This window comes from Vulpes lagopus, chromosome 4 (genome assembly GCF_018345385.1).
Source record: "Vulpes lagopus strain Blue_001 chromosome 4, ASM1834538v1, whole genome shotgun sequence".
Lineage (NCBI taxonomy): Eukaryota > Metazoa > Chordata > Mammalia > Carnivora > Canidae > Vulpes > Vulpes lagopus.
Genome location: NC_054827.1, coordinates 44,111,872 through 44,125,862, shown reverse-complemented (window position 1 = coordinate 44,125,862; position 13,991 = coordinate 44,111,872). Strand labels below are relative to the sequence as shown.

General features: G+C 43.7%; 1 protein-coding gene across 1 annotated transcript in view; it reads left to right on the top strand.

Annotated features, from left to right (window-relative positions):
* The first annotated feature begins 1,514 nt into the window (after nt 1-1,514).
* NUB1 (negative regulator of ubiquitin like proteins 1) overlaps nt 1,515-13,991 on the top strand; it is a 29,459-nt gene continuing 16,982 nt past the window's right edge. The window contains exons 1-7 of the mRNA XM_041752961.1: nt 1,515-1,648; nt 4,290-4,407; nt 6,368-6,535; nt 8,850-8,908; nt 9,883-9,953; nt 13,059-13,241; nt 13,426-13,517. Of these exons, the coding sequence (XP_041608895.1) occupies nt 1,578-1,648; nt 4,290-4,407; nt 6,368-6,535; nt 8,850-8,908; nt 9,883-9,953; nt 13,059-13,241; nt 13,426-13,517 (762 nt within the window). The 5' untranslated portion in view covers nt 1,515-1,577. The remainder of the gene's footprint in view (nt 1,649-4,289; nt 4,408-6,367; nt 6,536-8,849; nt 8,909-9,882; nt 9,954-13,058; nt 13,242-13,425; nt 13,518-13,991) is intronic.

Genomic DNA, 13,991 nt, shown 5'->3' with positions numbered 1-13,991 from the left:
CATTCTGCATTTGTCTTTTGACCAAGCAGCTGATTTGGCTCAATGTAAAGAACTTTAATTTCAAAGATTTTCTAAGTATTTGTGTGCCCCAAGAAGGTCTCTTGAGATAGAAGACTTTACTTGGATAGACACAGAAATCTGCCAGCTTAGCATGCACTGGTGGACCCACAGGCAATGCTTCCAAGTCAAGAGATGAGAAAAAGGGGACTGAAATTGCTCTGCACAGTGTGTGCAGTGGCCTCTCTGTAATGGGCAGGAACACGGGCATATACAGAACCTTTGGGAACATGTTTCTCCTCCTTAAAATGGATTTAATGGCACATTCCAACTAAGGCTTCCCACCAGGGAATGGATGGGCACCAGGAGGAGGGGTCCTGCCTCACGTCTCCTGACAGGGGATGTCTGAGGATGTGCAGAGGCCCTTTCAGATTGTCCGCACCAGGGCCCCCTGGTGTTTGTTATTCTAGATCCAAAACATCCATTTTTGAAAATGTACTGCTGGGGCTAATGGCATCCCGACGGTTGTCCTGGTGTAGTGAGAGGGATAGACAGATCCCAGCACAAGAGGTTAGCCACCATGCCCTGGTGCATAGTCTTATTATCCGTGTTGATAGAGAGCTAAGTAGCTTGCCCAGGTACCCCCCTGGCATTTGTTGGAGCTGGCTGCCTGCGAGCATGACCTAAGTAAGCTCTCAAGCCCCATCCCATCACAATGCCAAAGCAGGCCCTACAACAGTTCTGGGAGTCAGAAAGGATGGGCCGGCCAGCAGCCTCAAACGAGCAAACTTGCAGAGATCTGAGGTAGCCTTCTTCCATTTTGAGGTCCATCTACCAAAGGGTCATCTATCCATTTCTCAAAGCTCTGCCAGAACCTGTGCTCAGCCACCTGGGTTCTGCTGACGTTCCCAGAGCATCTCACAAGTGGCCTTTAATTTTCATGCACTCTTGTCTTATTTTCTCACCTAGACACACACGGACAAAGCCCAGGCAGCTTTATCCGTTTTTACCACGGTGCGGGACAGGGAGCTTTGGGAGTAGGCGGACGGATATCCATAGACCTTGGGGTCGGTCGTGTGACGGAGACCCAGTTATCAGGGCCGGTGTCGGGGGACAGGAGCCAGGAAGTCCGGGTGAAGCAACCTAATTTCACCGTGAGTGGAGGCCCAGTGGAGAGCGGGAGGAAAACCCGAGCTTTTGGAGGGAACAACTCTCCCTCCGGGGTAGAGGGTTCTTCCTGCAAGGTCCGCTGACCTGCAAAGCTTTTGGAGAAACGAAGCCAGGTACGATTTCCTCCCAAGTCGAGCATACTGGGCCGGGCCTGCGGTCGCGCCCGGCCCCGCCCGGTCCCGCCCGGACACCGGACACCGCCTCGGGCTCCTCGGCGGGGGCTAGAGGCCTCCCCCAGGCCCCGCCCCTCCCCTCCCCTCCCACCCCGTCTTGGCCCCGCCCACCACCGGCCGCCCCGCCCCCGCGTTAGCCCCGCCCCGCCCTCTGGCCCCGCCCACAACCCCGCTTTCTGGCCGCGCGAGGGTGGCGCGGCGGCCGCAGCGGCGGGGGCGGGGCCAGCCTCACCCGGAATGAAAACAAACGGCAGCCGCTGCCGCATCCGGGCACTCGGCGGGGAGCGGCGGGCGCGGTGGTGGCGCAGGTGAGGAGGCGGGGGCTCGGCGGCCGTCCCCGACCGGGGTCTCAGCGGCGCCGTGTGACGCCCCGCTTCCCGGCAGGACCCCGAGGCGTCCCCCGCCCAGGGTGGGCGCGGCCACAGCGGGGGGCGGCGGGCGGCGGGCGGAGGCGCGGAGGCCGGCGGGGGCTCGGGGACGCGCCGACGGTTCGCGCGGCCCTAGGTCTGCGCTGGGCTGGGCCCGGGGCTGGGGGTTTGCATGGAATTGTTCTGGGGGAGACGCAGGAAGGTACGTAGACGCTAAAGTAAATCTCGTTAGATGAAGAGCTTGAATCCCAACACCGCTCCTCCACACATGTCATTTGAGATTTATTTGCAGTCGGAGCTAGATTTTTTCCTGCTAATTAATGACAAACTGGTTGATTCCTGCATTGCTCTGCTTCTGCATTTGGCATCTCCCCTTACTCTTAGTTTTTAACTGAAGAATCTTTTATTACTCCTCCTAGGTGGAAAAGGAATGTATTTTGAATATACGTGCGTACATGTGTATTTGAAAAGCTCTGGGTACCATAGATGGATTCTTTGCAGAAGTGGAAGTGAAAATGTCAAAGGAGTGGTTTCTAATGTTTCACTTTCAGTTTGGAGCAGTAATATTAATGAACTTCTGGGCATCCTTCCCCTTCCCCCTCGTTTTGTTGAGAAAGAATTGACAGACATCCCTGCTTTTGTGGCTGTAATGTGAGACGTTGTATGGCACGCGTACTGAAACTTTCTGCCTCTAAAATTCAAAACTGGTTTATTAAATTTTTTTTTTTGGTTTTGGTTTGGTTTCAAGTATGTATCCTCTTTTATTCTGTGGCCTGTAACTGAAGTTTTTGCTAATTTCAAAACATCAGGTTAATCCTTTTTAAACGTTAAGTCTCATGCACAGAGACCTCCATCTGTTGATTCCCTCCGTGCGCAGAGTGTGAGACGCACGTTGCGTTGGTGACTCCCTTTGGGCCTTTAATCAGGCGGTACAAAGAACTTGCCTCCCTCCGTAAGCTGCCCTTGAAATGATCACCCCTCCCTGTTGGTATTTTATCCAGAATTCATGAGGACTTTTGAGTAGGGAACTAGGTGTAGTGGTTGGGTGATTCGTTTGTGCCTGAAAAGCTAAGTACTTCTGTTTTTCTGTGTGAGCAGCTGTTCTGTGAGTGCTTGAAGATCTAGGGTTCTCACGTGGGTCACCGAGATGCGCAAGCACCTCTTCGTTGGTGTGTTTGTTCCTCACTCCCTTTCCTCCTCCCGTACTAATTACCCTCTTTCTCCCCTCAGACTGATATAAAATAGGTGTGAACTTTCTTTTAAAATATTTATTTATGGAATACACTGAAGTTAACAAACTTGATTTAAAAATTAGGTGATTTGAGTTTTGGTGGTGTGGAATACTACATGCCCTATATAGAAAAAGAAAAAGTTAGTTATCAAGGTTATATTAGCCTTGTATATATTTTTTTATTCAATAGAACTTGTCTTCATTTAAAAAAAAAAAAAAAAGAACTTGTCTTCATCATTCAGAAATTAATAACTCTTTCACTTTTCTTACTGCTTCTCTGATTTGGCTGTTTGACCTCTCTAGCAGCCTTACCCACCCCTTCAAATTGCTATGCTGGTGAGAGATGAGTAGACAACTCCATTGCTGCCAGAAGCTTCTTTGGGAGAGACTAGTTACCTACACAGGAGAGACCAGCAACAAAGGATTGCGGGACAAAATGCAAAGTCCAGTGTTGTAGGCAGACATCCCCATGCTAGCTATGACTGTGAACTTTTGTGACTTTGGCCAAGTCCTTTTACAGACCTGGGGCCTGGGTGTTTTCAGCTGTAAAATGATCATCTAACCAGTGTTAGATTGAATAGTGTACATAGATCTGCTGTTGTGTGCTTATTGGAAAGTATACAAATTTTTTTCTGGCAAAACTTTTTTAACTAAAAAAATTCAGTTATAGAGAATTTTGGTATTTCAGAGTTCACATTAGCTTTTATGTTTATCATACTAATGTGCTTGGTCTTTGTGTTAAACTCACCAAAATACAAATAGAAGATAATTTATATATTTATGTTGAATTGTTTATGAAAGCAGCTTCAAGGATTCATCTTTCTTTCATTTGATCTTTTTTCTTACATCAGAGAGTAATAGTTTAGGAAATAGAAAAGTATAATAAACCTTGCTACATATTAGCAACTTTGAAATGTATATTTTATGTAACATATAATATGTAATTGTATATATTATCTTTTAACATACCTATAGACAATGTATATTTTAGAGAAGTTTATAGCTAGTTAAAACCTAATCTAGGGATGCCTGGGTGGCTCAGCAGTTGAGGGTTTGCCTTTGGCTTCGGGCGTGATCCCAGATTTCTGGGAGGGATTGAATCCTGCATTGGGCTCCTTTCGTGGAGCCTGCTTCTCCTCCCTCTGCCTCTCTTTCTGTGTCTTTCATGAAAGAATAAATAAAATCTTAAAAAAAACACAAACAAACCTAATCTAAAAGTAATTTAAACAGGAGAGGAAGGAGTGGAGGGGAGCTCTTCTTACCACATTGAACACATCAACGTGTTTGGTAAATTATGAAATGCTTTGAAATGTAGGTGGGATATTGTTCATGTACTGTTTTGTTTTCAAGAATGGCGCAAAAGAAATATCTTCAAGCAAAACTGACCCAGTTCTTAAGGGAAGACAGAATTCAACTTTGGAAACCTCCATATACAGATGAAAATAAAGAAGTCGGTTTGGCATTGAAGGTATTTTCCTTTAAGACATAAATAAATAGCAGTGTTATAAGTCTCCTTGGAAAAAAAAAAAAAAAGTCTCCTTGGTAAATAAGATTCTGAAGTCCCAGAAATTTCCAGGTTTAACCATGTAAACTGTTTGCAAAACCAAAAGTATTAGTGATAAGCAGGTACCCACCTTTTACTGGGAATTGACAAGCTTATTTTTGTTTAATAAGATTGTATTCATATGAGAATGTTCTCTAATTTCCTGGGCACATACTATTTTTAATACCTTCACAGTGTTAGATAAAATTAGTATTTTGGAACTAATTTCGACCTGCTGGTGTGACAGTATTGATGCCACTAGGGCGTGTATTACGTGTTCATGGGGAGCAGCTGGGTTGCTGCTCAGTTTTCCTTGCTAACAGGGTTTGCTATAAAACAATTGCTCCCTTCCCTCAGCTTTTTTTTTATGCAGTGGCTATCTGTTCATTTGTTCAGAATACATTTTTCTAATAATTAAATCTCAATTTTTAATGGCAACATCAGAAATGGCATTATTTTACGTGAGGTTTCTAGAACTTGAAGTTTGCCTGCTTTCTCAAACAGGAGAACATTAATCATTTTTGACAGAAATATTTTGTGTTGGAATATAGCATGTACTTCTCTGCTTTCTCAGTCCAAATATCCTGAGATAACTGATGTAGGTTTTTCAGGGACTACGGGTTGTCACAGGGGCATCATATTGTCCACTTAGGAGGGAAGAGTTTTTCTTCCTATCTTTCCCCATTCCTGATAGGCCTCACTTTTTAGTTTTTACAACCCATCTTGTGACCTTTTTTCTGAATTTGCTTGTTATAACCCCTAGGCTCAGGAGTTAGATATGGCATAATAGGGAAAGCTATTTGGTCTTTGTCCTCGATGCCTGATACAGAGCTCCTAAAACCCTTGGGATATCCCCAGTGTTAAGGGTAATAGGAGCATCTTTTGTTCCAGTGAGGCAGCTCTTGGTAATACCTTCAGGATTGTGGCTGGTGACCAAAAAGACCAAACTTCAATCAGAAGATTAGACTTTTGGGGTGCCTGGGTGGCTCAGTCAGTTAAGCATCTGCCTTTGGCTCAGGTCATGATCTCAGGGTCCAAGATCAAGCCCCAGATGGAGCTCTCTGTTCAATGGAGTCTGCTTCTCCCTCTGCCCCTCCCCCAGCTCATTCTCTCTCTCTCTCTCTCTCTCTCTCTCTCTCTCTCTCAAATAAATAGAATCTTAAAAAAAAAAAAAAAAAGATTAGATTTCAGCACACTTTCCAACCTCAGGGAAGGGTGAGGGATAGAGATTGAGTTAATCACCAGAGGCCAATGATGTAATCCATCATGCCTACAATAATAACCCTAACTCCCATAAAAGCCCTTAAATGATGGGTTTCCAGGAGCTTCCAGATTGGCACATGGGTATACCATGTGCTGAGAGGGTGGCATACCCCTACTCCTCAGGGATAGAAGCTCCTGCACTCAGGGCCCTTCCAGAGTCCACCTCTGTACCTCTTCACCTATATATTCATTTGTATTCTTCATAACAAACTGCGATTGTAAGTATAGTATTCTTTTGACTTCTGCTGAGTCATTCTAGCAAATTATTTTACAACCAGTCCCAATGATTCAAAATTTTCTGTTAAATTATTTAGAAATGTATAATGTATTACAGTGACATAAGTCATGGCCCTCCTTTCTTTTACCCCTACAATAATCTCAGTTACTTTCACTTCTTCTGTTGGGTCTGTTCTCCTACCTCTTATTTGTTTTTATTTTTCCCTGGATCCTTTCTAGCCTCTGTATCTCTCAAGATGCCAAGCCTATCTGGATTTCCCTCTGATAGGCTGACCACCACTCAGCAGTTTTTTGCCTTAGAGTCCTTGATGCGCTGGTCTGTTCTGTGCCCCCATTTTTTCTGAGTTTGCACCACATTGATCTCTTCTCTGATTTTGCTTCACAGGACCTTGCTAAGAAGTACTCTGACAGGCTAGAATGTTGTGAAAATGAAGTAGAAAAGATAATAGAAGAAATACGTTGCAAAGCAATCAAACGTGGCACAGGAAATGAAAATTATAAAACAACAGGAATTGCTACAATTGAGGTATTTTTACCTCCACGGCTAAGAAAAGTGAGTAATTTTCCCAAACAAGTACATGTAGCGATGCTTTGTTAACTTAGTGATAAGTTACAATTTTTTTTAAGCTGCAATCCAAAGTTAAACTTATTTTATTTCATGTGCTGAGCATTTATCAACTTCAAAGTTAATTTTATGGATTCTTAAACTGGAACATTTACAAGGTAGGGTTGTCCCTCCTAGGCCTCCCAGACGTCACAAAGCCATGCATCACATGCTTACTTTTTCTAGAGTTTGAGCATTTAGAACTAATGGAGAATTAAAGGAGTACTTCAGGTTTCCCCAAACTGCATGCAGTAGGACACATCAGTAAAGACGTTTCCCTTTTCTCTGTGCTGGTGGAGGCTAGAGGACCATCAGCTCGGTGCTCAAGTGGCACGACCTCGTGTCAGAGCCACGTCCTCAGCATAGTTCAAGTCCAGAAGTGGTACTGGGGCAGGATACTCAAAAGTTGCTGGCCTCTGAGGGACTGCTCAGTGTTAATTGTTTTCAGAAGACATGAAACTATATATGTGTGTCAGAGCTACCACAGAACCCAGCAGCTTACTCCAAGACAAATGAAAACTGTGTCTGTGCAGAAACTTGCATGTGAATGTTTATAGCAGCTCTGCTCACAAAAGAGCTCTGTCTAGCTCTGTCTAGCCCAAAGGTGGAAACAGCCCAAATATTTGTCCATCAGTGGGTGAACAGATATATGAGTGTATGAGAGCCATGCAGTGGAATATTATTTAGCCATGAAGAGGAATGAAGTGCTGACACATCTTCAACATGGCTGAACCTCAGAAACATTATGAAAGAAGGCAGACACAGGGACGCCTGGGTGGCTCTGTGGTTGAGCATCTATTCAGCTCAGGTTATGATCCCAGGCTGGGGATCAAGTTCCACATTGGGCTCCCTACAAGGAGCCTACTTCTCCCTCTGCCTATGTCTCTGACTCTGTGTCTCTCATGAATAAATAAAATCTTAAAAAAAAAAAAAAAAGAAGAAGAAGAAGAAGCCAGACATAAAGGCCACATGTTGTATAATTCCATTTATATGAAATATCTAGAATGAGTAAATCCATAGAGACAGGGACTAGATTAGTGATTGCCTGGGGTCTGGAGGATACAGGCAGAGAATGGGGGTGCAAAATACAGTGTTTTTTTTGAAGGAGATGATGAAAATGTTCTGAAGTTTGATCATGGTAATAGTTGTATGACTATGTAAGTGTACTGGAAACTACTGACTTTAAACCGATGAGCTTTAGGAAATGTAAATTTTATCTCATTAAAGCTTTAAAAAATTTGTAGGAAAAAGAGCTTTATGAGAAAAAGAAAATTATATATATATATATGTTTATCTCAGGATGCCCGTTCTTGAATTCAAAGGGCAGTATACCCATACAGGCCTCCTCTTTGTTAGTATCCAGCACCTGGGAAACCAGACCACCACTCAGAAAGCTGATTGGCGAGTATGAATCTGAGCAGATTTGCATGGTCTCATGGGCTTCCCTAGTGATTCCAGTTTTTCCTCATAAGCTCAGCCAGTAGAGAATGAAGAGGTGCCCAGATCATGCCCTGCCACTCCCTGCTCAGTGGGCACAGTGAAAGGGAAAATGTGTTCCCTGGGGTTGACTGTAGTGCTGGGTGGTCTGAGTCCTTGTGCCATAGAGGCCAGTTCCCTTGAACAAAGACGCATCACAAACCCCTCTGAACATCCTACCTCCCACCAGATGCTGAAGCCCTGCCTGTGGTGCACACTTCCACTCCCTTGAGGCTTCTAGGTCACAGGGTCAGCACATGTCACATTATGTTCAGTCACGTTTCTGCCAGGCATGCATCATTTTAGTCCTTGACATTGGTCTCAACCTTCCTGATTTTATAGACAGTAGCACCAAAAAGCGTCACACTGAAGTATATATTTTTTAAGTTTTTTATTTATATTCAGTTTAGTTTGCATATAGTGTTTTAGTAGTTTCAGGGGTAGAATTTAGTGACTCATCAGTTGCATGTAACACCCATGCTCATCCCATTACGTGCCCTCCTTCATGCTTGTTACCCATTACCCCATCCGCCCCCCTACCCCACATCCTCTCCAGCAACCCTGTTTGTTTCCTATGGTTAAGAGTATCTTGTGGTTTGTCTCCCTCTCTGTTTCTACCTTATTTTATTTTTCCCTCCCTTTCCCTATGTTCATCTGTTTTGTTTATTAATTTCCACATATGAATGAGATGATATGGTATTTGTCTTTCTCTGATGACTTATTTCGCTTAGCATAATGGTCTCTAGTTCCATCCATAGTTTCTCTTACTTGCCTTTTTTTTCAACAGGATAGGAAAAACCTTTTGGAGACCCGATTGCACATCACTGGCAGAGAACTGAGGTCGAAGTAAGTATCTGTCTACACCATGCCCCAGATGCTCTCAGCCCTCCTGCATTGGCTCATATGATCCTTTGTGACAGTCCTGTAAGAGGGGAGGAGAATTGAGGCTTTGAGGCTGCACAGTATGGTCAGGCTCACACTGGCTGTTAAGGGCAGAGCAAGAACTCAGGACTGGCACCTCGTGCTTCATTTCCTGGTAGAACTTGAGATCAGTGGGAGCTCTGTGCCTAACACCTAACGGGTACTTGATAACATGTTCAAATCAATGAATGAATCATATAAATAGGCTGATATTCACCGGATCATCAGCTTTGAATTTTATTTCTTAGTGCATTAATAAGTTGCTATGACATTCAACAAAGTGTTTTAGCCAATTTCAGGCTGTTGGCCCATCTGTAAAAAGGAAAAATACCTGTCACATACTAGTGACATTCTAGCTTTTGAGACCTGGTTGGTTATGTCATTTACTTTTATATTTTTAAATGGTAAGTGTTTTGAGTCCCTCCAGGGCTAGCCAGTCCTTATTTCTGAAGCTGATTTTTTTCATTTTCTTTGGTCTACATCAGGGCTGTTAGGGATGGATTCAGGAAGCAACATTCATTCAACACACATGAGGAGAAGATTGTTTGGAACAACCCTCTATTATGGGCTCCTCCAAGGAGACCGCAGAAGGTATAGAGAATGGATTTTCTCCTGACATGCAGCGAGGGCCCTCCTCTTCAGAAGATATTCCCCATGAGTGGTCCCCACTTTATGAGGAAACAAATAGTAAAGCAGATAGTTTTAAAAGGACATTGTCTCTTTTACAGTTTCAAATAACCATCTAAGTAAGCTGGCTTTATCAGAAAGTGATGTTTGTGAGATAGTAAATCAAAGTACTGGGCATTTCTCAGTGAAATGTATAAAATAATTGTCATGATTAAACTCCACTTGATAATAACAAATTGATCACCTGCAGCCTATACTGGTTTATTTTACAGAATAGCTGAAACCTTTGGATTTCAAGAAAATTATATCAAAATTGTCATAAACAAGAAACAACTTCAACTAGGTATGTCATACCGAAGTGCAGATTTGATATCGAGTTAATGGAATGACTCTGCATCTTTTTTCTCACTGTTTTTCTAATCACAAATTTCTAGGGGCTTTACTGCATGGATAATCTAAAACAGATTATTGTAGAATTTATTAAAATAAAAACCTGAAACAGAAAACTCTTCTAATCAGTATTTACTGTGTGTTCTGTGCTGTGGGAAGAAAAGACACTCCTTACAGGTCTGAGGAAATGTTACAGAATGGAAGTGTAGGTGTGCTCAGAGTGAAGTGGGGGTTCCTGTAAGTTCTCCCCAAGGCAGAAGCGCTAAAGCTAAGTGAGGGCAGTGGATCGTATTCCAATTGAGAGAGCCTCATATTGGAGCCCCTGATGTGAATTTGAGTAATTGAAAAGGTCCAGTATGGCCAAGTGTAGAAAGTGAGGGGAGGCTAGTGCGTTTTAAGGCTGGAGGGCCAGGCAGAGGCCACAGTGAAAAGGTTATTGTAGTGATTCTTAACCAGGGACAATTTTGCCACGCAGGGGACATTTGGCAATGTCTGGAGACATTTTTGGTTGTCATGACTTGGTTGTGGGTGGGGATGGAGGCTTGTGATCCTGTCACTTAGTCAAGACCAGGGATGCTGCTGAACATCACACAGGGCGCAGAACAGCCCCAGGACAAAGACTCACTTGTCCCACAATGTCAGTAGTGCTGCTGGGCTCTGTGAACTCGTACCGTATTAGTGTTTCTCCTTAGAGAAGCTGGAAGCCATGGGTGCTGGGGGATGACGTGATATATTTGGGTTTTAAAGATCCCTTTGGGTGCAGTAGGAGAACGGACTTGAAGGAGGCATGAACAGATTCAGGAGACCGGTTAGCTGTCATAGCAGCTCAGGCAGGCACTATGATTGGTTTCCAGTAGGTTCTTAGGGCTTAGAGAGGTTCACAGCCTAGCTTGGTGGAATGCAGCCTGCACACGGCCCTATCCTGCCTTCTCCATGAGCCATTTCCCATCATCTGTTTCACATGTCATAGATAGCTTTTCACTGTCCTCTCTCTCTGAGACAGTTGTTTGTGCTATTCTTCACTGGGCAGAAATCCTGGATTTTGTTGTTATCAGATCCATTTATTTCCACCTTATCATTTGTATTTTAATAAGTTCTTTCCCCAAGCCCAGGGCCACACAGATAGGCTTCTACAGCTTCTTGTATTAGCCTCATCTGCATGAGCTCTATAATCTTTCCAGAGTCCCCCTTTATATATTTAAAGGCTAAGGATCCAGCTTTGTTCTTCTAATATCCCCCACTAAACCTGCCCTTTCCACACTGATACTTGTTGCTTCCTTTATTAGAGCTCTGTTTCTGCACTTCCCATTCTTTCCATTTACCAGTTGGTTGATTCCTGCATCGGAACCATAGAGAGTTTTTCTATTGGGATATAATGGGCATATAACATTATATTAGTTTCAGGTGTACAACATAATGATTCAGTGTTTGTATATGTTGTGGAATGAGCACAATAATGTCAACTCACATAGTTAAAATTTATTCTTGTGATGAAAACTCTTAAAATCTACACTCTTAGCAACATTGAAATATATGATACAGTAATTAACTCTAGTCACCATGCTGTATGTTAAATATTTTATTTATTCATGAGAAACAGAGGCAGAGACATAGACAGAAGGAGAAGCAGGGGAATCCAATACGGGACTCAATCCCAGGACCACAGGATCATGATGTGAGCCAAAGGCAGACGCTCAACCACTAAGCTACCCAGGTGTCCCTAGAGTTTTTTTTTTTTTATTACTGTGGTTTGTTGTAGTTTTAAAATCTAGTAAGATGAGTCCCTTTTTTGGCTCTTCTTTATCAGTGTGACTTGGCTATTGGTGTATCTTTAATTTTCTACATAAATGTTAGAATGTCAGGTTTCTAAAAAAAAAAATCTAATGGAGTTTTCCAGAAAAGTATTCAAATTTATATATATAGTTCGTAAAATTTCATTATTTTAAAAAAATTTATATGTATCTGTGTCTATTCTGCATCTTGGGGGTTGTTCCTTTAACTTAATTTTTGTTAGGTTTATGTATTTGGTTATTTTTCATAGAACTAGCTTTTGAGTTTGTTAATATGCTTTCATTCTGTTTCATTGATATCTGACACTTTAAAAAAAAATGTTTTATTTATTTATTCATGAGAGAGAGAGAGGCAGAGACACAGGCAGAGAGAGTGGCAGGCTCCATGCTGGGAGCCTGATGTGGGAACTCGATCCCGGGTCTCCAGGATCACACCCTGGGCTGAAGGTGGTGCGCTAAACCGCTGAGCTACCTGGGCTGCCCTGACACTATCTTTATTAACATTTTATGCGTAAGGAAACTGGGTCCTAGGAGGTAAGCACTTTACTCAGGGCCACAGAGTTGAAAAGGGATAGAACCCGAGAGTTTTGCTTTTAACTGCCCCGCTGTGTTACACCCCACTGCACTGTGGCTTCTCATCTGTTGCTATGAACTGGGTTTATTATTTCTCCAGTGAGAGGGTAGGAAAATTCACTGGGAGATATTAGATTTGTAAAATATTTATTTATTTATTTATTATAGAGAGAGAGAGGCAGAGACACAGGAGGGAGAAGCAGGCTCCATGCCAGGAGCCCGATGTGGGACTCGATCTCAGGACTCCAGGATCACGCCCCGGGCCAAAGGCAGGCGTTAAACTGCTGAGCCACCCAGGGATCCCCATATTTTATTTATTTGAGAGTGAGAAGGCATGAGGGAATACAAGCAGGGGGAACAGAGTACAGTCAGGGGTAGGGGCAGAGGGAAAAGCAGACTCCCTACCGAGCAGTAACCCCAACGCAGGGCTCTATCCCAGGTCCCTGAGATCATGGCCTGAGCCAAAGGCAGACACTTCACCAAGTAAGCCACCCAGATGCCCCCACTGGCTGATTTTACCCCCTGCTTAACAGTAACAGAATCACACAGCCAGATGTCAGTGTGTTCTTACCAAGTGTGTGGCCAGGGGGCTCATGAGTACTAACGCAGGTGTAGGAGTTCCATTTAACAGAGAGAATGACTGATCCGGTTCATTTAATGGCTCTCTTTGTGGCAAGCATTTTTGATTTTTACAGGGAAAACCCTTGAAGAACAAGGAGTAACACACAATGTCAAAGCTATGGTGCTCGAACTAAAACAATCTGAAGAGGATGTGAGGAAAAACTTCCAGCTTGAAGAAGAAGAGCAAAATGAAGCTGAACTAAAAGAGAGAAGAATTCAGAGGACCAAGAGAGGCCTGGAGATACTGGCGGAGAGAGGTACACGGAACTCTGGGCTCTGTTTCCCTCGGGTTTAAAGGTGGTGGCACAGCACCTGGGGCGGGGGATGGGGCACAGGGGGCACAGTTCTCATGGACTTTCCTCCGCACCGGCTGATGTTCCTGATGTCCCATTACTGCCTTTTAGTGTTAAATTCATGGAGTTCCTTTTGGTTCTGTTGCAGCTGAGATGGTGGTGGATCCAGAAACCACACCGTATTTAGACATAGCTAACCAGACGGGCAGATCTATCAGAATTCCTCCTTCGGAAAGAAAAGTACGTACTAGAGAAACGTATGGCTTGTGCTTTGATTTGCTGTCAGAACAGAAGTGGTTTTCCTGGACGGTTAGAAAGGATTAGAAACAGTTTTCCATTAGAGCTTATAAACAGAGGATGTAAGCATGCGAGGAGCACCTGCGTACAGCAGACTCGCCTTGTGATTTTCAGTGCAGTAGAACAAAATGGCTTGATGGCCTGATGGCCATGTGCTGCCTTTCACGTAAGTGTCTCTTTGTGGTAGTGGTGGTTTTGGTGGGGGTCGTTTTTGTTTTTGTTTTTGTTTTACCAGATGGCCATGTCCTCTTAAGGGCTGGAGCAGACTAGGGAGCTGGAGAGGAGAGGAGAAGAGAGGGGGCATGTATTTTGAGAAAAGCCCGACAGGTGCTTCTTCCCATCACTCCCTGCCTTCCCATTTCCCTGTTTGCTCATTTGGAATAGGCAGGAAGTGGTGTGATCTTTTTTTTTTTTTTT